The sequence below is a fragment of the Taudactylus pleione genome, unplaced genomic scaffold, assembly GCF_031769625.1.
Source record: "Taudactylus pleione unplaced genomic scaffold, aTauple2 ptg000317l, whole genome shotgun sequence".
Lineage (NCBI taxonomy): Eukaryota > Metazoa > Chordata > Amphibia > Anura > Myobatrachidae > Taudactylus > Taudactylus pleione.
Window position 1 is genome coordinate 172608 of NW_028284718.1, and position 23109 is coordinate 195716.

Here is a 23109-nt window from a genome sequence, read left to right on the forward strand (position 1 = left end):
AGCTCCACATGTGGATGTGTCAGTGAGTAATGAATACGCCTGTGCACCTGCTGGGTGACCTGGAAAACATGAACTGTGTGGGGTCCTGAGGACCAAATTTGCAAACCACTGGTCTAGATGTAGTGCTGGGAAAAAAGGAGCTACTGGCTCAGAGTTATCATGGACTTAAAGCTGGTAGAACATGCAAAGGTAGTAGTATCAAAAGGGCCGGCGCTACCTTTAGGCAGCTGCCTAGATCACCGGCCACTGGAGGGCGCAGCCGGGTCCACAAATAGAAACATGTCCGTGGTTTCAGTCAGCGTAGTGCAGACCGCACTTAGTAACAAACACACTCGTACTACCCGGCGGCGGTGTGTTTGTTGTAGCAGCCACTGAGAGACAGACAGACTCTCATTGGCTGCTGCACCCACAGCTGGACTGCTACTGTATAAGGGCATACTTGCCGACATTCAGCTCCCTCCTTCCGGGAGGGGGCTGAATGTCAGCTTACAGCGGGGGGTGTGGCCAGTGTTGTTGCGGGGACGTCGCCAGTGCGGGCCGGGGATGTGGGCGCGAGATTGCGTCATCGCGGCACCGCTCCCTCTTCACAATGCCGGCGTAAACGGCATTGTAAAGCGGGGGGCGGGGCCACGATGACACGCTTCAGGGAGAGATGGCGACTTGCGGGAGGCTTGCATGCCTTCCCGGGGGGCCGGCAGCGGCACCCGATAATCGGGAGGCTCCCGGCTTATTCGGGAGGATAGGCAAGCCTGTATAAGGGGCACTACTGGGGGCACTGTATAAGGGGCACTACTGGGGGCACTGCATAGAGGGGACCACTACTGTATAAGGGCTTGTGTAGCTATCAGAGAGAAGGGAGGGGGGAGCTAAACTGAAGCTATGCCTAGGGTGCCAAGAAACTTTGCATTGGCCCTGAGTATCAGGTGGGGACAGGGTAGGCTATAGTGAAGAGATGGGTTTTGAGAGAACAATTAAAAGATCAGAGGTTGAGGTAAAGTCTGGTCAGACTGGCTAGGGAGTAAGAGGTGGTTATCAGGGAAGAGGAGAGGCTTAAGTCAGAGGCTGATTGCAGAGGACAAGAGGGAGTGTAACTTATGGCTAGGTTAGAGATGCATGAAGAGAAGGATTCATACATAAATGCAAGTTGGGCTGTTTCCCCCCTTATTTGCTACCTATGCAGCCAGGGCCGTATTAAGAGAGGAGGGGGCCCATGTTCACAGCGAACTGACAGCAGCAGTAGACTCTGGGCACAGACTCCGGGAATGTGCAGGTCACCGGGAAAATGGTACGGCAGCCATTTTCCTGGTGATTTCCTACTGCGCATGCACAAAACACTTGGAAAATGGCCACGGCACCCAATTTTACAGGCGTTTTGTGTAGCACCACTTCGTGGGACTTCGGAGAAGTAAGTATGAAAAAAAAGATGGGTGCAGGGTGTGTGGTGCGGGCTCCCCTGGAACCAGGGGCCATGTGCGCCGCACACCCTGCACCCATTATAAATACGCCCTTGTATGCAGCGTTGGTCACATCTCACGTTTGCGGTCAACTCTGTATAAGCAGAATTTTTTTCCCTAATGCATTGTAAGTTTGCACTTAAGCTGGGCACACACTTACCGATGTGTGTACTCAGCGATGCAACGGCCAATGGGCCTACACATCAGGCAGCCAGTAAACATTACGCGATCCGGTGCCCGACCGTACGATATGTCGGGTACCGGTTCCATTCACCTACCTGGCATCGGCAGTGGTCACTTGGAGGGGGTGGGCGGGTACTTATTATCCAGGCCCGGGCTTGCTGGAGGGACCCGGGTCCAATGCTGCCCCCCCACTTACCTGCTAGCAGCCCAGCACACCCTGCTGTGTGCCGGGCTGCAGCAGTCTCCTCTTCCTTGTGGCGGAGAGTGATCACACTGGATTCGCAACATTCGCACTCTGGATTTGCAACAGGCAGAAGGGCTCACAGCACCCCCCTCCCTAGTGTGCAGCGCTGCAAAAAAGTCTTTTGTGTCTAAAGAGACATCGCCTCACCTCCTGCTATTAGGTCGCAACCAGGGTCGTCTTAACAGCAGTGTGGGCCCTGGGCAAACTAATGCATCGGGGCCCCTACCCATCCATTCACAGGAAAAAAATGTAAATGGTCAATAAAATGAAACCCTCCTGCATGCCCATCAGACCTCCCACACAGGCAGAGAGACTCTGTCTGTCTGACCTGAACCCGGCGGATGAAATGAAACTGGGACTGAGGTGAGTACTCGTAACCTGGGGGGAGGTTGTTAGATCAGAAGACATTGCACCGGCGGTCGGCTTATAAAAATATCACAAATTTACCAACTGGCTGCGGCTGCAGGGGGGCATGTTTGCGGGCCCCTACAAGCTTCGGGCCCTTGGGCACATGCCCAACAAGCCCAATGGAAGAGATGGCCCTGGTCGCAACCCCTTCCCCTGGGCCCTGGCCATCTCTCTACCGCCAGGCCGACGGAACGACCCCGTTGGTCGACCTGCGGGAGCGCATGGTCATCCATAGTGGGTACACAGTGGCCGATGTCGACGATATGTCGCCCGATCCATTGGATTGGGCAACATATCATCTGTTTACCAACTTTTAGACACAAATGGCATACAATCAGGACCCTGTTTTTTTTAAAGACGGCCTCCTGGCCGCTCGCTAAGATGTGGGTGACCACCCACAGCTTTAGCGAGCGGCCAGGTGATGGTCGCCATGGTCGTGACCATGGCGACCATCGGGACATGCGACGAGACCCTTGTGGTAGGGTCTCGTTCCCGCAAGCCCCAGTGAGCTTTCGGCTCTAATAGAGCCGGAAGCTCACCCACTGACATCACTCGTGATGTCAGTGGGGCCACCCCCAAACGACAGGCGTTCCTTCGGGAACGCCTCCGTTTGGTCAGCCACCCCCCCTGCCCGCCTCCAAACGGGGCAAGCTGTCAATCACAATCGACAGCTGCCCCGGTTTGGTGCGAGACCCGTAGCGACGGAGCGACCGTCGCTGGCCGGGTCTCGCGCATGTGCAGGCCGGAGCCGTGCGCTCGCGAGCAGGTCTGAATCAGGCCCACTGAATGGAAAAGCTGTGCTGAGTTAATTAGACAAAAGGAGCAGCACTGTGTGCACTGTATATTTTTACCTAGAATTAATTGAAATACTGACAAATATATATACCATTCACATGCATCATGCAGTGTGAGGATGGGTCTTTGGTCACCTTGTGATGGTGGTGCTACCAGAAGAGTGGGTGGCCATGTCTAACACTTCTAAAGGGCTAGGTAACTCCCTTCTTGAATACACCCCACCAATGTGTGTGTGTGTATATATGTATAATATATATATATATGTCTATATATACGTATATATAAGTATACGTGTATATATATATATATATATATATATATATACACGTATATATATATATATATATATATATGTGTAACCCCCTTTACCCTCTAAAGGGTCACCAGGTTACTAACTCCTTAGTTACTCCTAATGTACCCACCCATAGCATTCCTCTAAGTGGTGTACATTCCCATTGTCAGTGCCTCCACCCAAGTACTTATGTTCTATGTAGGTCTACTTGGGAAAACCCAATGGTTAATATTGTGTATTAACACAATGTACAAATACAGTTTACTTTGGAATTACATTCACTACCTGCTTCCTTTCTCTTTGTAGGCTCCAGTTAAGTAAACATACAAATAGTTAACTTGTCATATATTACTTTTATGAAGAACAAAAAAGGAAAGATATTCACATACATAAGCATACATTTCACATGTGACATAACATTAATAACATTTCTCCTCGTTCATGAATATGAGTCTAAATACTGGAGCGCAGTAACAATATTATTACAAATTACAATTTATACTGGGTACATGCATAACGTGAGCACTAGAACTAAATTAAGTGATAGTCCGTGTCCCAAATATTATTTAGTCCTGTTTACACAGGTGTCATCTTTGCTATAACTGTTTAACGTGCTGTCTGTCCTCCATTGGACTATTGAATCCGAATATTGTTTCCTTGCAGAGATTATAGTCTCTGATATCCAATTTGTTAATATGTGTTAGTTCCCGACAAGGTACAAGGAGCTCTCACTGAAAAGTTATTGTATTTTACTACCTTGATATTTCATTAACTTTTCCAGATGCTACTACCATAGTTTCCTGTGGGGGTTAAATTGCAAAAGCCAGAGCACAAAGCCGTGTGCCTGGTATATTGTAACACTTTCCCTTCCTGCTGTAGATTATCTCTATCCAATCTAATGACATATAATAAATTCCTTCCCCGGACCAATACCGGTTACACTGTAGCTCTTTCACTTTGACATTTAACTCCTGCCAATAGTATGTATGCTTGTAGCAATGCTATAGTTAATAATCAGCCTGACAGAGTCCATGCACATGTGATGCTCTGAAAATTAGTACAGTGCTGCACCACTAGCACCAGGTTCAGGTGTGTTCGGAATGCTTCGGTGACCGGTTTCCCCATGCTAAGAGAGGACACACCGTGACAGAGAGGCAAGCCTGTATTCCCCTTTTGCAGACAGACACAATGACCAGTCAGGAGGGAAGATGCAACGCAATTTTATTGCTGCCAATCAAAGAATAACAATTGACACAGGAAATGTTTACCATTCACAGATTGAATGAAATAAATTACACTTTTCAATGTCAAGGTATTTATTTATTACCTCCCCGTCCTCTACCGGTGACCTCAGTTGGCAAAGCAATAGTTAAAACATATGCAAATTGGATAAGTATCTGTATTATTACAACTATAATGGCTAACAGTCTATGCAGGGTAAATGGCTTCAAGCACAATAAAGCACATGCAGGTTAGGCTGGTACTTGTAGTTCTCCAGCTGTAACGGCTAACAGTCTATGCAGGGTAAATAGCTCCAAGTACAATAAAGCACATGCAGGTTAGTCTGGTACTTGTAGTTCTCCAGCTGTAAGGGCTAACAGTCTATGCAGAGTAAATAGCTCCAAGTACAATAAAGCACATGCAGGTTAGTCTGGTACTTGTAGTTCTCCAGCTGTAAGGGTTAACAGTCTATGCAGAGTAAATAGCTTCAAGAATAATAAAGCACATGCAGGTTAGGCTGGAACCTGTAGTTCTCCAGCTGTAACGGCTAACAGTCTATGCAGAGTTATACCTCTTTTCCACCAAAAACCCAGGTCCGACCTGGGTTTTTGGACATGGTTCCAACCCTGGTCAGACCCAGGTCAGACCCATTTACACTGCACCTTTGATCTGGGTTACTCCCAGGTCAGCCCTGTTCACACTGAACTCAGGTCTGCCCTGCTAAACCTGTGAGGTCATAAAAAGTGGGAGGTGAATGCTCCACAACCACCAATCCGCTCATTTTAGGCATGATCCAGGTCAGATAACCCGGGTTGCACCGTTTACACTGCACCATTACCTGGGTCCATCCTGGGTCCAACCCTGGTAGCTACCTGGGTTAGATTGCAGGGTCACTTGACCCGGGTTATTTTTCAGGGACCCTTTTACACTGAGCTGCGACCCGGGTAGACCCAGCAAAAACCCAGGTTTTTGCTCTGGTGTAAAAGGGGTATAAATAGCTTCAAGTACAATAAAGCACATGCAGGTTAGGCTGCTACTTAGTTCTCCAGCTGTAACGGCTAACAATCTATGCAGGGTAAATAGCTCCAAGTACAATAAAGCATATGCAGGTTAGGCTGGTACTTGTAGTTCTCCAGCTGTAACGGCTAACAGTCTCAGGCACAATTCATTAGTTAAGAAAAGGTTGCCAACTGAGGTTACACAGGGTTAAGAGTTTATCAGCTACCAGAAAACAATACTAGCCAGGTAAGGCAGTGGTTAAGCAGGTATAGATTTAGCATTAAATCAGCTAATACATTTGAAAAATACAGTGAGCAATAAACAGCATTAAAGAATACTATGACAGACGAAGGACCATGGCGGGTCACTACCAATCAATTCATTAACACCAATGGCCAACCGCAAACAGAGAAAAAAAATACATATCAATGGCATGACATTTAGTTTCAGGGTAAACATAGGACATATTGCACATCACCCACAGCTGCATCCGACATGAGCAGACGCAGAAACACAAGTCAGGTCCCCTCCCAGTATGAACTGGAGGTTCACAGGAAGAATAACAGCACCCCAAATCAGCCCCAGATTTGTACAGAGAGAGAGGGGGCGACCTATCTCTTACTTCCCCCCTATGTTCACAAATAAGCTACTGAGTTATCTCAACCCTCTCCTAATAAAGTGACAGAACCCCTAACTAACTGGGAGCCCCATCCTACAGCTGCTCAGAGGCAGCTCACAACTACAAAGAGGAAAACCCTATTTAATAACCTGTGCTCAGGGAAAAATTAAGGGAACCATTAGAAGGCACTAAGGGAAGAGGGTGAGGGGGTGTCCTGGCTGGGTGATACTATCTAAAGGTAAGAGCTGCAATCAGGAAGAAAGGCGACAAAAGCTTAGCAGAGGGAGGTCTAGGTCTGGTGTTCTTACCCCTGGCTGTGGATGTTCAGCCCCCATGATGTCCAGGGAAACTCTGGGATGCTAGGCACCGCACCGGAGCTCCCAGCTGCAGACCTCCAGCAGGTATTATACAAGGGGCAACAGTGCAAAATCCCTTTCCACAGGAGCTCTGTCCGGCAAACAAACACAGCAGCAGGAGGGGTCCTGAAGCACTCTTCCTCTGGGGCTGTCTTTTCTTCTGCCCGTGCGGGTGCCAGCAGGGTTTTCATCACTGGCGGGACCTTTTCCTCAGCTGGGGCTTCATCCACGATGATGGAGCGATGAGACCTCCTTTCCAGGCAGCTCCTCTTCTCTCCCAGCATGCACAGATTTCCACATGCGGCGCCTCTTGATAACAGGCACTTAGGAAGGCAGTCTTTTATTCAGAGGGGGCTTCTTCCAAAGCAGGGTCCTCTATGCAAGTCCCGAGGCAAGCTTCCTCCAGGGACTCACATCCAGCATCAGAGCACCTCCCCTGGCAGATTGGATAGGTAGCCTTCCGGGCTAATGTGAAGTCTGGTAATTGTAATCCAGGGCAAACATAAAAGTTATAACATCCTTATTTTTACAGCTCCAAGGGCACTCCACTGAAACTCCTTATAGACAGCACCAGGTGCAGTATTTGTAATCCAGGATAAATGAGAGGGGTTACTGCTCCCCTATTTGTACAGATCCTGGGACACTCCACAGAAACACCTCACAGACAATCCTTTTTTCAGCAATTCCTCCCAGACTCAACACTGACAGCCCTGGGGAGGGTATTTTATAAGCTCTCCCATACGCTCCTCCCTGTAGGCGGCAACAGGCCGCCTACAGGGATCTTTGCCTGGACACCCAGGCTACCAATCATTGGGGCAGGATTTTCCCTCCAAAAATGGGTCGCTGACCAAGGGGCACTTTCTACCTCCCTGTTTGCACATGCTCAGTGGGGTTCAGGGAGAGCAGGGTCAGTCAAAGTTCACTGTACTATGTGAATGGGGCTGTTATCTCTCTCTCTCTCTCTATATATATATAAAAAAATTGGGGGGAACCCGGGTCCGGTGCCGCTCCCCCCCCCCTTCTCTCTCTCTCAGCAGCCCAGCACACAGCGTGTGCTGAGCTGCAGTGGGAGACTGCAGTCTCCTTTGCCTGTGGGGGGGGGAGCGATCACACTGATCTCGCCCCCCATGGCTTTGCACCGGGCTGAGGGGCTTACAGTGCCCCCCTCCCCGGCGCGCAGCGCCGCGGCTCTCTGCGGCCCTGCCCGGGTCATAGGAGGGCAGGCACTGGAGGGAGGGATCAGCAGACTGGCCAGCAAAGCCACCGGCCATTCTATTTATACCCCCGGCTATAGAGGCACGTGACCCTTACTTTGGCCGCGAGCCTCTCTCCTTCCCGTCTGCAGCGCGAGCCACGGATGCTCGCGCTGCTTATAGTACTCTCTCCCCTCTCTTGCTATAGCTCGCACTATCTACCTCACTGACCCCTACACGCCTATGTTAGGGGGTTTTAGTCAGTGAGGTCTTGTGCCATTTCTGGCACCTTCTATCAGCTCCTCGTGCTGCCCTGGATGTTACCTCAGAAAATGTACACAAGCAAAACATAGCACAAATTTCAGTGAACCATATACATGCAAATTAACCCTTACTGTACAGTGGCATGCCCTACATGTTACTCATTCCATTAAATACATGACATATATCTATTTTTCTCAGGAAATGTACAGTAATACAATACATTTTCAGTGTATAGATAATTGGTTAAAGGTATTTATCCAAATTATTGTTCTTTAACCCTTAACCAGGGTTACACATATATTTTGCATACCTTCTAACTGTCCCAATTTCAGGGGGACAGTCTGACTTTTTGGACATTGTACCACTGTACCACCTGCAGGCCACAGTCGCGCATGTGCCCGTCATCCACACTGTGACGGGGGCTGCCCCACAGCTCCCGGAGCTCTGGCCAAGCCCCCAGCATGATGAGAACGAAGACATGGGGCCTGATTCAGCAAGGATTGCAATTGCAAAGCTGCACGTAGGCTATAGATATATGATGTATGCACGCAGGCTATAGATATATGATGTATGCACGCAGGCTATAGATATATGATGTATGCACGCAGGGTATAGATATATGATGTATGCACGCAGGCAGCTTTGCAATTGTGACCCTTGCAGATATGGTAATGCAGCAGAAGACATCACGCCTCCTGTGCATTACTTATCCGAGCTGCGTTGTCCAACGCAGCATCGGATAAACTGCGTAACATCGGCCGGCTAAGGTGACCCATGGAGTCACGCAGCCGTCCGCCGCAGTTTAGAGGAAGAGGCCAGGGAAATCTCTGTCTGCCGACAGAGATCGTGGCCTCTTTCCCCTCCCCCCCTCCAATGGCGGTGACACACCTCCGTGTCGTGTAATGGAAGCTGTCGCTGCTCCCTCCCCGCCACCTAATGACAGCAGACTCTCAGTCACTGACAGTCTACTGCCAGTGTACTTGTGGACTCGCAAAGATGTTCTGCACATGTGCAGAACGGGTCATGCGCCTGCACAGATTCCCTAACACTGCTGAATCAGGCCCATGATGTGCAGACCCACCCCCAAAATGTGCTCACGAGAGGGCGGGGCTGCGCATCAGAGACAAGGGGGGGAGGGTGGCGCTAAATTACTGCCTTACCCCGGGTGACAAAGCTTCTAGTTTCGGCCCTGCCTGTGGCTTTTGCATCATTTGGCACAGCTGCTGCACAAACGCAGTAGTAGTGTGAATAGCATCCATCTCATTAGGATTACTATTTCTATTTAGGAAAAATGTCACTTTAATGTATGAATGGAGCTATAACTAACAGAATAGTGATTTTTGAGTTCTAATTAAGGGGCATATCCAATTGGTTGCAAGGTTTTGCCCGCAAAAAATTACGTAGACCTTGCAACCAATTTTACAGCAGGTAAGCATGCTCTCAATACACGCAGTATCCAAATTAAAAACATTGGTTGCTGTGTTCTTTGCAGCAAAATCCCATGGGAGGGGAAAAAATTTTTTGTAGACAGTACAGGCCAATCTGAAGATTCGTGGAACGATACAATGGTTCTGGATGCGGCGGGGAAATTACATATCGGGCGGTCATACACCATATCAAGCAGTGTGTACGGACCACCCAATATCTTCAAATCGTGTCTGCCGTCACTGGGTAAACACATCGTCTAGCACACTGGTTCTCAAACTCGGTCCTCAGGACCCCACACAGGACACGTTTCCAGGTAACCCAGCAGATGCACAGGTGTATTCCTTACTCACTGACACATTTTAAAAGATTCACAGGTGGAGCTAATTATTTCACTTGTGATTCTGGAAAACATGCACTGTTTGGGATCCTGAGGACCGAGTTTAAGAACCTGTGGTCTAGTGTATACCCAGCTTTAGGAGCTGATTGGTTGGTACTTTAGCTCTTTCCACTTTATCTCTCTCCAAGCTTTGATAAATCTCCCCCACAGTCTGTAAAGTTGCAAGCTATTACATTAACACCACGGTCTTGGAAAAAAACAAGGAGGTGACATGATGAGTGAACTACTAAAAAAGATTGTGAGTGGACCTTTAGGGGTAAATTTACTAAAGTGCGGGCTTTTAGAAGTGGAGATGTTGCCCATAGCAACAAATCAGATTCTAGTTATTATCTTCTAGAAGGTGCTAGATAATTGTTAACTAGAATCTGTTTGCTATGGGCAATATCTCCACTTCTAAAAACTTGCACTAGTAAATCTACCCCTTAAGCCACATATCCACTCGATGATATTTTGAACGACTGAACGATAATGATATAGTTATCATTCAGTCGTTCACTATATCGTCCAGTGGACATACCGTCAAAGACCAGCGATGCGCACTCCCGCTGGTCGTTGATGAGGGAGGGAGCCGGCACTGGACGATATCGTTAACGACATTGAGCACACCACTTCCGGGGACACACTAAACGATATCACTCATGGAGCGAATCGTTTAGTGGATACATGGCAGAATTTAATTGATTCGCTCACTACAAGAGGTTTCAACAAATGTATCAATTATAGAGCTTTCCTGAAAATCTGAAGTATTTACTACGCTGTTTTACTGTGTACAGTTTCCTACTCAGTATCTACATCGGGAACTTTTGTACCTTATACTCACACTCCTCTTTATGTACAATCACCTTAAAATTACTTATCTTCTTTACATAACTTTTTCAATCTGCAATTCATAATTAGCAACTTGCTAGGCATGTATATATTTACATACATACAGTATATGCAATACTTTTACACTCACCATAGATAGCTCTACTGAATTTATTCTGCACTAACCAATCACTCATAAAATTTTCACTCCGCAGATTCCAAGCATATCCAACAACACTGAGATAACACTTGAACTACTCGCTCCCTCTTTTTTATTCATTCCTCCTTCTCCCTTGTATGATCCCCTATGATCCTATTCTTTTAACCATTCATTCATGGCCATTTCAGACATTTACTTACCACACAACCATTTCCTAAGGAAGAACCTAGTTCTTTACTTGCTATTTGGATTATATTTTACTTAGAGATGCATTTAGATTAGATTGATCACTGCCTCGCATAATATCAACAAACGTGCCTCCTACTATTACGATTAGTAAAAAAGCTGCAATTCAACTATGTTGGGCCACTCACACCAATGAGGGATGGCCCACATATGATATTATGCCTCCTCTGATTTATGCAATATCAAACTGACATTGGCTATCCATCGTGATTAGGATGGGTAATATACCTATAACAAGCTAACCTGTCAACCACATCACAGTTAGCCACTATAAGCTTTTTACCATGGGGAAACAACACCCCTCTCATTGGCCATTAGACCCTCTCATTGGCCATTATACTTAGGGGTCTATTCATGAAGATCTATGCAAATAGTTCACTATATATCGCATCACTTCGATGTACTCATGCATGTGAATAAATACTATAGATCTTAGAGAAGATTAATATTATTTTACAGATAATTGAATTAAACACAGACATGGAGATCCTGTATCAATCTGAAAGATCAATAGAGTACCACCATTGGCCATCCCTGTTTCAGCATCATCAAAACAACCCCATTCAATGTAATTAATATAATTATCCCCTTTACAATCATTAAAAGAAAAAAACAGAAAGGTTTTCAAAGTGCAACTGCAAAAGCAGCCACTTGTATACAAATGGAGAACCACAGAATTCTCACAAACATATAAAGGAAAAACAGATGTATTAATGTCCCAAAAATGGTTGGAAAACATGTCAGAGTCCAGCCAATGTCACTCCTTATCAAATGTCTCCATAGCACCAAACATGTACAAAAGGGAGATAAAAAGGAAAATAAATAACAGTGTAATATTATTAAGTTAATAACACACCCAGGGGCTGGTTCATAGTTGTACGCTGGAGCGATATTTTTCCCAGTTAGCAAATGTTTTTTCTGATTTGCGCATGCACAGGAGTCACACTGCACATGTACAGATTAGGTCCTGTGGATCAGAGAAGCCGGCAGGAGACATCTCTTTAGACAAGACACGTCCTGCGGCATTTACATACTGTCGCACAGATGCCGCATACAAAGATGCATCGGCTGACACAATAGTGTCCATCTCTGCATCGGCCCTCCTGAATACAGATGGAAACTGGTTCAGGCATACACCAGGGGTGGAAGACCGGATTGTGCCATGGTAAGGCCACTCCAGCCAACGCATTTTGTCGTGTGATATGGCCATCCCAATTGGCCATTACTATGTCAGGTAGGTCAAAGGGGCCATGCTGACACAGGGTCAGTGCAGCCTATTGTTGCAGAGCACGACCCCTGGGAGGGGATAACTGTATGCTGACTGCCATCCCTTCCCACTCACCCTGCTCTCTGTGTGTAATCGCACAGCTGAGGCAGATGCAGCTCCAGCTCCATCTTTGTTGTGGCACCCCTCCTGCCTCCGCCCTCCCTGTCATCTGGGCACATGCCTGCCTGGCTCTCCCCAGCTGTCACTCTGAGTGAGATGAGAGTTAGAATATTATGTAAATTTTTATTGCTAAGGAAAAACTTAGGACCTCATTCAGACCCGGTCGCAAGCGCTGAGTGCTCGCAACCGGGTCGATGTTTAGGCCCTGCGCATGCGCAGCGGCTGCACTGCGCGTGCACAAGCCCTGGAGTGAGAGAGAAATTCTCTCGCTCCGGAGCTCACTACAAAAGGGGCAGCTGTCGATGTTGATCGACAGCTCGCCCCGTTTTGTAGGCGTGGCGTGGGGGTGGTTTCGTGGGCGGCCGCACTGACATCAGCAGTGATGTCAGTGGGGAGCTTCCTGCTCGATCAGAGCAGGAAGCTCCCTGGGGCTTGCGGTTGCCGAGACCCAGCCTTAGGGTCTCGTCGCAAGCCCCGATGGTCGCGATGGTCTTGAGCATCGCGACCATCAACCTGGTCGGTCGCTAAAGCTGTGGGTGGTAACCCACAGCTTAATTAGCGACCAGGAGGCCGCACTTGAAAAATCAAGCGGCCGCCCTCATTCAGAGCGAGCGCTCGCTTATTGCGACCGACTCTGAATGAGGGCCTTTATGTGCATTGATGGTCTCTTTGAATGATTAGGAATTTTATGTTTTAAATACTATCATCCTTGATTGTAAATTAGTTGGAGCTCCATTACGCTCTGAGCAAAAATAAATTTTGTAGGATTCATGCGCACAGCAGCGGCTCACCAGGTACTTATGGGTGGTTATTTATCCCTTCAAAAATAAAAAATTTTTGCTTATACAATATCATACAGTTTACAACTTGATGATATAGACTGATGTCTCCACCGGTATACAATCGGGAAGCAGGCTGCTGGAATCCCGGCAGCCGGCTTCCCGACTGCTTTATCCCGCCATGGGATAAATGACCGGGGTCTATATCTAGACGCCGCTCATTTCCCCGACGATGGGAGACAGGCGCCCAGCATCCCGATCGAGTGGATGCCGGGCACCGCGAGCGGACAGCCGCGGGGGGGGGAGGGTTAGGTGTAGGGCACCCGGGGGGGGGACTTAGGGTTAGGCACCCCCCGGGAGGGCTAGGGTTAGGCTAGGGGGAGGGAGGGTTAGGGTTAGGCACCCCCAGGGGGGATTTAGGGTTAGGCTTCCCCCGGGGGGCTTAGGCTTAGGCAGCGGGGAAGGGGGGGTTAGGCACTTAGAGGGGGGATTAGGGTTAGGCACAGGGGGGGAGGTTAGGGTTAGGCACTCCTAAGGAGGGTTAGGGGGGTTAGGTTAGATTAGACAATACTTACCTTACCACGATCGGGATTTCCAGCGCTGTAGGCCTTCCGTTGCCGGGCTCTGCTGTTTTGTCGGGCTGCCGCTGCCGGGATTCGAACTTCCGGCCATGCGGCAGTCGGGATAACATACTGATTCCATCTCCACCACATAATGATATGTTTGAAGCAAATTTGAATCTTTAACAGTGATCCAGTTCAGTTACATTCTATACTGTCATCCAGTTCAGTCACATCTTGTTATGTCATCTGATCTTGTATTCTTCTCTCAAGGTTGGCTGGACAACTACTAAGGATTATTGCACCTGGGTTTATGTATCAAGCGGTAAGGACAATACAGTTCAATTCAAAGGTAAGAATCTGTTCTTGTCATATGCTGTCTGAACATATTGCACTGCCTTTTTCAGACACACACACATCATGCAATTGTGATGCTAGGGGGTACATTTACTAAAGATCGATTTTGGGTGATATGATTATTTCCTGCTTTATCCCGTTGATTTTCCATTTTGGAGATTTACTAAATGCAAAACCGATGGGAAATCGCATGTCAAACATGACTATAGATGGCATTAGATCATTGGTTATAACATTTGCTTTACATGGACCACAATAGAAATCACAGATTTACTAAGAATCGAGTTAAAAATAAGATCAAAGTTGCACCAAAATTGTATTTGCATAGAAGTATTAAATAGACGGGTTTGTCTGAAACACTGCACAGATCAGTATGATCTGTGCAGGCTTTGGTGTGTTAAAGAGTAAAGAAAGAGTTCATTAAAAAAACAATTGCATGGAGTCCCGCCCTCCGAAGGCATATCCAGCGCTGGATCTCTGAGCCCGGTCATTCACTGGAAAACCCGGCGCGAGGTCCACCTGATTTTCCAGCAACCATCACCGGGTTGAACCAACTGAGGGGTTTTTACACTATAGCAAGAAGACATACAACGTGGGGTCCCCCTATCATAATGTAAAACCAGCCACAAACTAGTCAGTCCAGGGCTGGATATCTTCGAGAAAGTCAGGACCCCAAAAATAAAATGGGGTCCCCCATCCCAAGGATCAGGAGGTGGTGAATGCAGGGTGTAAATTTGTTGTTTACGGTGGGACTACTGGTCCCAGTCAGCCAGCCATGGCATACAGGCACTTGTGGGACCACAAGTCCTAGCATACCCGGACATTAAGGGTCCACTGGCATATGTAGTCTCACTGAAAAGAAAATCTTAAAATAATGACAGGATGTGGACCCTAAATGGGGTGTTCCTTTATTAAAAAAAAAAAAAAATCTATATATACAGTACATATATATATTTCATACTCACCTACCCATTGAATCAGGTCTTCTTTGTTCCATGTAGAAGTCCACTGGTCTTCCTAAAACAAAAAACCCTGTAACCCGAACCCAGATGGATAATACTGCACCCTCCATGCAGTACTTGCGCAAAATGGAGGTCATTAGAATGAGTGGGGAAAGCACTGATTGGCTGAGCGCTCCTCAGCCAATACTCCCATTATTAATTAATGAATATAATATAATTGTGTACTAGCACTTTTCCTATCTGGACAGGGCGTCCACTAGAGCCCCGATTCTTTTCACCATCTAGAGGGAATTGATTTTATACCATCACTCAACCACTATCAGCTTATTACAGCTAGGGATTAGGAGTCTAGACATCAAACGAAAAATGAAATGCTAGTTTCTGCATATTTAAGTTACCGGGCCATTCATCATCAGGGGTTTGAATAGGACCACCTGATATTCAGCAAACTCCAAAAACTTTGCCTGCGAGAGCAAGTGCCATCTTTAGATGGCGCTTTTTCTTGTAGCCCTGCTCCTTCCTATGGGAAGGAGTTCCAGGGATGCGAAGAGGGATCTCTCCGCCACCTCCTCACTGACTCCCTGGCAGCTTTGTACATGCATGACCCCAGGTCACCTATGCGCAGTAGCCAGCTGCGGGGACATGTAAGTAATGCAGCTACTTCTATAGCTGCGCTACTAATCGCGGTGACAGCTAGTTTTCGGAGCAGTTGTCCCTGCACCGGAGCAATGATGAATTGTTAAGTATTTCCGCAGCGAGGTGAATACTTCATTATCGGGGGCCCCCGATGATGAATAGACCCCTTAACCACAAAAATAGGTTATTGCACACCATTATCTTATATTAAATTCCTGCTTGCAGTAAGGTGGCTTCTTCAGCTTTATCAGTTACTAGATGAAGTACCCGGCATTGCCCGGGTTTAAATCTTCAAATTATTAAATTTTATTATGTGATGTCGTCTAATTCCATCCAGTGGAAGGTCCAGAACAGGCTCCCTGGGTCAAAGTTTTTCCCGGTGTACTCCGCTGTGAGGTCCGACCGGGACCCCAACCACTCCATTAGGCATCCTAGACCAGTTGCCACCCCTCTGTGAAGTTTTCATCCAAATCCATCCAGTGGAAGGCCCAGAACAGGTTCTCCGGGTCAAAGTTCTGCCCATCATACACCAATGGGATGTCCGACTGGGACCCTAACCCCCTTAAAACCTGGCCAGGATTCAACTGTACCACCTTGCCTTGGTTTCATCCCAATCTGTTCAGGGGTGTCCGAATGCATAACCGGACAGGCGGACAAACAAACAAACAAACAGACCAATGAATTTTATATATAAGATCTTATTTTCTATGTGGATTACTTTAATGTATATGTTTTATATTCATTATTTGTTACTAAATTATATTATGCATGTGGCTTTTTATGTGCTTATAATATATATGTTTTATATTTGTTATTATTATTATTAAATGTTTATAATTTTTTAAGTTCTTATTGACTGATGCTTGGTGCCAAATAAACCAAATAAAATGTTTAACATGACTATTTTCAGCACCCTGTAAACACCACACTGGCATACTGGGCCTGATTCAGAGATGTAAGTCTTTACGCAGCCGCTACTGCGTCCTTATGCTAATGCCACAGCTGATGGTCTTCTTACTGAGACATCCACCCGCTGCAGTAGCTGTGCGTATTAAGACCCAGCCCTATGGAGGCAGAGAATCTCTAAACATGGCCGCTGGTGTCACTGCAACTGAGTCTTTGGACGAAGTGCCTGACCGCGACATGCCCATGTCTGGCAATCTTCCCCCATGTTACCTCCCAGTAACGCCACTGAAATCCCTAGTTCTTGGGTCCAAATTCATTCTGTGACCTAGAGTGGTAAACATTAGCAATGCATGCAGAGTGCTACTCAGACCATGGCCGCAACTAGAGGGTGCTAGTGGTGCACATGCCCTGGGCGCCGGATTTGAGGGGCACTGAGGTGGGAACCGGGTGGCAGCAGGTGTGGATTTGGAGCTGCACGACCCCACACCCATGCGCAGCTGCCCGAAGCCCTTGCGAAATACCGTGCCACCATCATTCTAAAGTGATGCTGGTCATAAGCAATCGGAGCTCGTGGACCGGCAGCCAATCAGCAGCAGCTGTCGGTCCAGGGGGCATTACTATGAGGGGCATAATGTCATAACTTGTAAGGGGCATTGCTGTGTGTGGCATAATGTTGTAAGGGGCATATCGTCACGTATGGCTGAAGAATTGGGGAGAGAAACAGGCAGCTTTAGTGATACGGGAAGGTGGGGGGGAAGGACACAGACTGCTGTAGAGACACCATGGGGTGTTTCTGAAAGAACAGAGGGCCTGATTCAGAGCCGGACGCTCTGACAGAGCGCTCGCTCTGAATCAGGGCCGGGCTATTTTTTTTTTTTAGAACGGCCTCCTGGCCGCTCGCATAGCTGTGGGTGACCACCCACAGCTATAACGAGCAGCCAGGAAGATTTTTGCGATGGTCAAGACCATAACGACCATCGGGCTTGCGACGAGACCCTTGTTGTAGAGTATCATTGCCGCAAGCCCCAGAGAGATTTCGGCACTAACAGAGGCGTTCACATGGGAGGCGTTCACATTGAAATTCGATGTCCATCGCTACCTGATGGGAAATCCAGCTCTGAGAGGCGGCACCCTAGGTGTCTCTACTGTGGAGGCTGGTGCGTGGAGCCCATCAAAGATTACCCCATCTGGCCTGTCCAATCCTGCCTTTCCCTTCCCTCCCATTTGGACTGCACCATTACTGATATATGGTTCTTCTGGTGTTTTTCGAAAAGAGGCAGGAATGTGTCACAAATGGGATGAAAGATTAGAAAGGCCCAGAAAAATAAAATTACTTTTGATATACAAATATACTTTTTTATTGAATTTGCCATTTCCAAGATTATTTCCTCCAAAAGCAGCATACAGTACATTATTATTATATTCTCTTTAATTTGCTGCATCAAAAACCTGCGTAAAACCTAAATATGGTAAATGTACTATAGAACTTTGATATTATAATTTACTGGGTCATAACATAATTGTATATAGTATACATACTATATCAGGCCTTCTACAGCACTTGGAAAATGGATAGAACATGCTGACAAACAGTAAACTAGAACTGTATCCTTTTATTAAACACTAGTGACCCACCCCGGCTTCATACGGGAGCAATTTTGAATTTACAGCTATAGTCTAAACCTAAAAACTTCAAAATCCGTCGAGTGGTTCTCGAGATTAGCCCAAACAAACAGATAGACGACTTCTAGAAGATAGTCTAGAAGATGGAGAATTGAATTTTTGTTGTTGGTTTTTTTACAGCGCACTATTTGCCCAAGGATGATGATTTTTACCAGTTTTGTTATGTGTACCAGAATGGAGAAGTGCGAGGAGCCAGTGTCCCCTTTCAGTTATGTAGCAATATCACAGAAGAGGAAGATGACATCGTAATGGTGACAACAGAGGTCTGATTTTGTCTGTTCTTTTTCAAGTTCTAAAGAATAAACAAGATGTAAATCTGGAGCAAATAGGAAATTACAAAGTATTCCATGTTTATAACTCAAAGCAATATATCAGATGATTGCTTTTCTTATTCTGATCAGAGAAAGTATATCATTGAACTGTTTCATATTCTTTATTTGCTCCAGAATTGCATTCCCTTCCTAGGATTGCATATTCCTTCCATTCACTTATTTGTAAGGTGGCAGAATTGCAGTAAGCACAGGAATCAATCTAATGACAGCTGTTGGTAAAACATGTTATCATAAACACACTGAATATAATGGCAGAAAAATAAATAAACTGCTTCTAGTGTGCCCATTTTATATCTAGCAATTGTTTTTTGTATCTTGCTCAGTGGTGGAACTTGTGTGGTGTGCCAGAGGGAAAAATATGCGTTGGGTATCCCACCTCCACCCTATTTCAAGTTCATAATGCCACATGCCGTGGGTGACATGGAGAGGTAGATTATGACAGGGAATTGCAGTGGATGATGGGGAGAGGCAGTGGGTAACAAAGAGCGGTAGTGGGTGACAGGGAGATTCAGTGGTTAACAGGGAGTGGTAGAAAGTGGCAGGGAAAGGCAGTGTTTGATGGGGAAGAAGTGGGTGACAGGGAGAGGCAGAGGGTGACAGGGAGAGGCAGAGGACAACAGGAACAGGTAGTGAGTGACAGAAAGAGGTAGAGGGTGACAGGGAAGGGCAGAGGGTGACAGGAAGAGGTAGAGAGTGACAGAGAGAGGTAGAGGGTGACAGGGAGGGGCAGAGGGTGACAGAAAGAGGTAGAGAGTGACAGGGAGAGGCGTTGGGTGACGGGAAGAGACAAATGGTAACAGGGTGGTAGTTTGTAACAGGGAAAGGCGGAGGGTGACAGGAAAAGGCGGAAGGTGACAGGGAGAGGCAGTGGGTGACAGGGAGAGACAGTGGTGTGCAGGGAGAGGCAGTGGTTGACAGGGAGAACCAGTGGTTGACAGGGCGAGGTAGAGGGTGACAAGGGAGAGGCAGTGGGTGACAGGAAGAGGCAGTGGGTGACAGGGAGAGGCAGTGGGTGACAGGGAGAGACAGTGGTGTGCAGGGAGAGGCAGTGGGTGACAGGAAGAGGCAGTGGGTGACAGGGAGAGGCAGTGGGTGACAGGGAGAGACAGTGGGTGACAGGGAGAGACAGTGGTGTGCAGGGAGAGGCAGTGGGTGACAGGAAGAGGCAGTGGGTGACAGGGAGAGGCAGTGGGTGACAGGAAGAGGCAGTGGGTGACAGGGAGAGGCAGTGGGTGACAGGGAGAGACAGTGGTATGCAGGGAGAGGCAGTGGTTGTCAGGGAGAACCAGTGGTTGACAGGGCGAGGTAGAGGGTGACAAGGGAGAGGCAGTGGGTGACAAGGAGAGGCAGTTACAGTGGTTGACAGGGAGAGGTAAAGGGTGACAGGGAGAGGTAGAGGGTGACAGGGAGAGGCAGTGGTTGACAGTGAGAGGCAGAGGTTGACATGGAGAGGCAGTGGGAGACAGGGGTACAAGCACACAGTCCTGCAAGGTGTGGGGAACAGGGAGGATGTACCTTGGTGGGGGTGGGAACACAGCTGTCTTTGATCTGTCTGTGAGAGGGGGCTCACCCCCTTGCTTTTCTCATCTTGGCACTCTGATAGGTAGGCCCTGACTACGTCAGTGACACTGGCCGTAAACTGCCATTAATCTACAGACAGCTGTGAATCAGAAAGATTTCATAGCTGCCTGTGAATTAGGGGCAGTACACGTTTCTGATCATCATTGCTGATAGACGGCAGACTGATTCGGCAGGCCCATTTCCATAAGGTAAGGGGCAGGTCCTTAATGCAGTGGAGCCCATCCTGCTCCCTTAGTTGGGCTAGTCAGCTGACATTGCTGAATATGATCAGGGGCAGGCCAGGGGAAAATGCATTGCTGGCCTGGGCAATGGTGGGCCCCTAAGTCCCCAGTTCAGTGCAACTGCTGCACCCCCAGTAGTTCCGCCCCTGATCTTGCCTTAATAGTATACTTTGACATCACTGAACCAGTAGGCTTAATTTCTCGATTTCAAGAGCATGAAAGATGCAGCCATGACAACTGTAAAGTCTCTTACTTTACAAATAAAGATGCTGAAAACCTGCATGCCAATGGAATCTGTGGTATGGCCATAGCAGCTGATTAGCAAACTGTACAAAGTTCACCATGGGTGGAACACATGTATACTGGTGGGAGAGAGTTAGGAGGTGTGGGTTTGCTGCCATGGCAAGGTTTTCAGCATAACTATTAAGGTCTTTACAAGGTGAAGCATGGATACAGTAGCATCTTGTACATTTAAGTATTCTTGATGGTCAGTAGGTTCAAGATGTGGGCTGTGGTAAAGTGGTTCCTTGTGGCTACGCAGCTATTCCATCTATGTAGACCGCAGCAGAAACCATAGGGAGAGCCTATGGGTGAAGGTTAGTTGGAGTCATAGTCAGAGTTGCGAGCAAGTCGACCACAAATTACATTTGTGTGCATGGAACTAAATGCAGATATTCAGAGTTGTGTGCATCTATACCATGACCTATCTATATGTTTGGCTTCAGAACTGCCATCATCATAAGGACAACTTGCATCAGTTCTATCCTTGGTGCAAGAGATCAGAAAGGATGTCTGCATACACAGCATAGCCCACCATTCTGTCTACATGCCCTCAACACACCCTCACTAACCTAACACTATTTCCACCATGTTACGGCCATTCAGCCACAAGAGGAGATAATACTGAGATGTGTACCACTCTAACTGCAATGTAGATGCGTACACTTGGCTATAGTGCACACATTGGCCCTCATTCAGAGCCGCTCGCAAAAAGCGAGTGCTTGCTCTGAATGAGGGCGGCCACTTTTTTTTGTAAAGCTGGCCTCCTGGCCGCTCGCTAAGCTGTGGGTGACCACCCACAGCTTTTGCGAGCGGCCAGGTGATGGTCGCAACAATCGCGACCATCGGGCTTGCGACTAAACCCTTGTGGTAGGGTCTCGTCTGCCGCAAGCCCCAGAGCCAGAAGCTCACTACTGACATCACCAGTGATATCAGTAGGGCCGCCCACAAACAGCAGGCATTCCTTCAGGAACACCTCCATTTGTCCAGCCAACCCCCCACCCCGCCTACAAAACGGGGCGAGCTGTTGATCAACATCGACAGCTGCCCCGTTTGTAGCGAGCCTCGGAGCGAGAGAATTTCTCACTCGCTACGGGGCTTGTGCACGCGCATTGCGCAGGTCTGATACACTGACTCTTGGCATCCCAGAACACTGGCACACTGACGCTTGGAATCCTATAACACTGGGACACTGACAGTTGGAATCTCAGAACACTGATACACTGATTCTTGGGATTCCAGAACACTGGCACACTGACACTTGGAATCCCAGAACCCTGATAAACTGACACTTGGAATCCCAGAACACTGAGACACTGACACTTGGAATCCCAGAACGCTGATACACTGTCTCTTGGAATCCCAGAACACTGATACACTGACTCTTGGAATACCAGAACACTGATACACTGACACTTGGAATCCCAGAACACTGATACACTGACACTTGGAATCCCAGAACACTGATACACTGACACTTAAAATCCCAGAACACTGACATGCTGACACTTGGAATCCCAGAACACTGATACATTGACTCTTGGCATCACAGAACACTGACATAACTGTACATAAAATGCTGAATTACCTGATATTATTGTATGGAGAGTATGGAATATGAGCAGCACTGATGGCAGGTTGTTGACCACCACTACCTGAAGACGAACTTTCCTATATTTTTGTCCATCTGAAAGTAAGCCATGAAACTGAATGCAGTATATAAGATTAGACCCTGTGTCTCCACTATCTCTCTGTACATTTTTCTCATAAAATGTGAATTGTTACTTTACCCAAACCTAGGAGTTAGTATTCAGAATGTGTGTTCATAACCTGTAACATTTTATTTTAATTTTTCCTCAGCCGGAGATGAGAAGGACAAAGGAAGAGTGTATCGTACTAAAGGTAAAACATGGCTGTCTTATAGGGTCACTTATATCATTGCTGTCCAAGAACATGACTTTTTAAAACTGTTTTATACATATTGATTTCTCTGTCATAAATTATTTTATATATCATATACACACGGAGATAAGTGGGATCTCTAGAACCACTTAGCGTGGTCTTCACCTATAGCAGGGGTAGTCAACGTGGTGCGCCCCAGCTGCTATGGAAATACACATCCCAGCATGCCCTGCCAGAGTTTTGCTGTTAGGGCATGCTAAAACTGTGGCAGGGAATGCTGGGATGTGTAGTTCCACAGCAGCTGGAGCGCACCACGTTGACTACCCCTGACCTATAGCAAAGTGTCTTCACCTTACAGCACTCCAGTGTCGGAATGGGGCATGAAAGGCCCACCGGGGGAATACAGTGGTAGGGGCCCATGCTTTATTGGTGTGGTCAGCCACCACAGAAGCTTGGCT

At 47.3% G+C, this 23109-nt stretch overlaps 1 protein-coding gene across 1 annotated transcript in view; it reads left to right on the plus strand.

Moving 5' to 3' along the window:
• CALCOCO2 (calcium binding and coiled-coil domain 2) overlaps positions 1-23109 on the plus strand; it is a 199930-nt gene that overhangs the window by 37681 nt on the left and 139140 nt on the right. The window contains exons 4-6 of the mRNA XM_088442773.1: positions 14066-14144; positions 18457-18599; positions 22610-22651. Coding sequence (XP_088298899.1) covers positions 14066-14144; positions 18457-18599; positions 22610-22651 — 264 coding nt within the window. The remainder of the gene's footprint in view (positions 1-14065; positions 14145-18456; positions 18600-22609; positions 22652-23109) is intronic.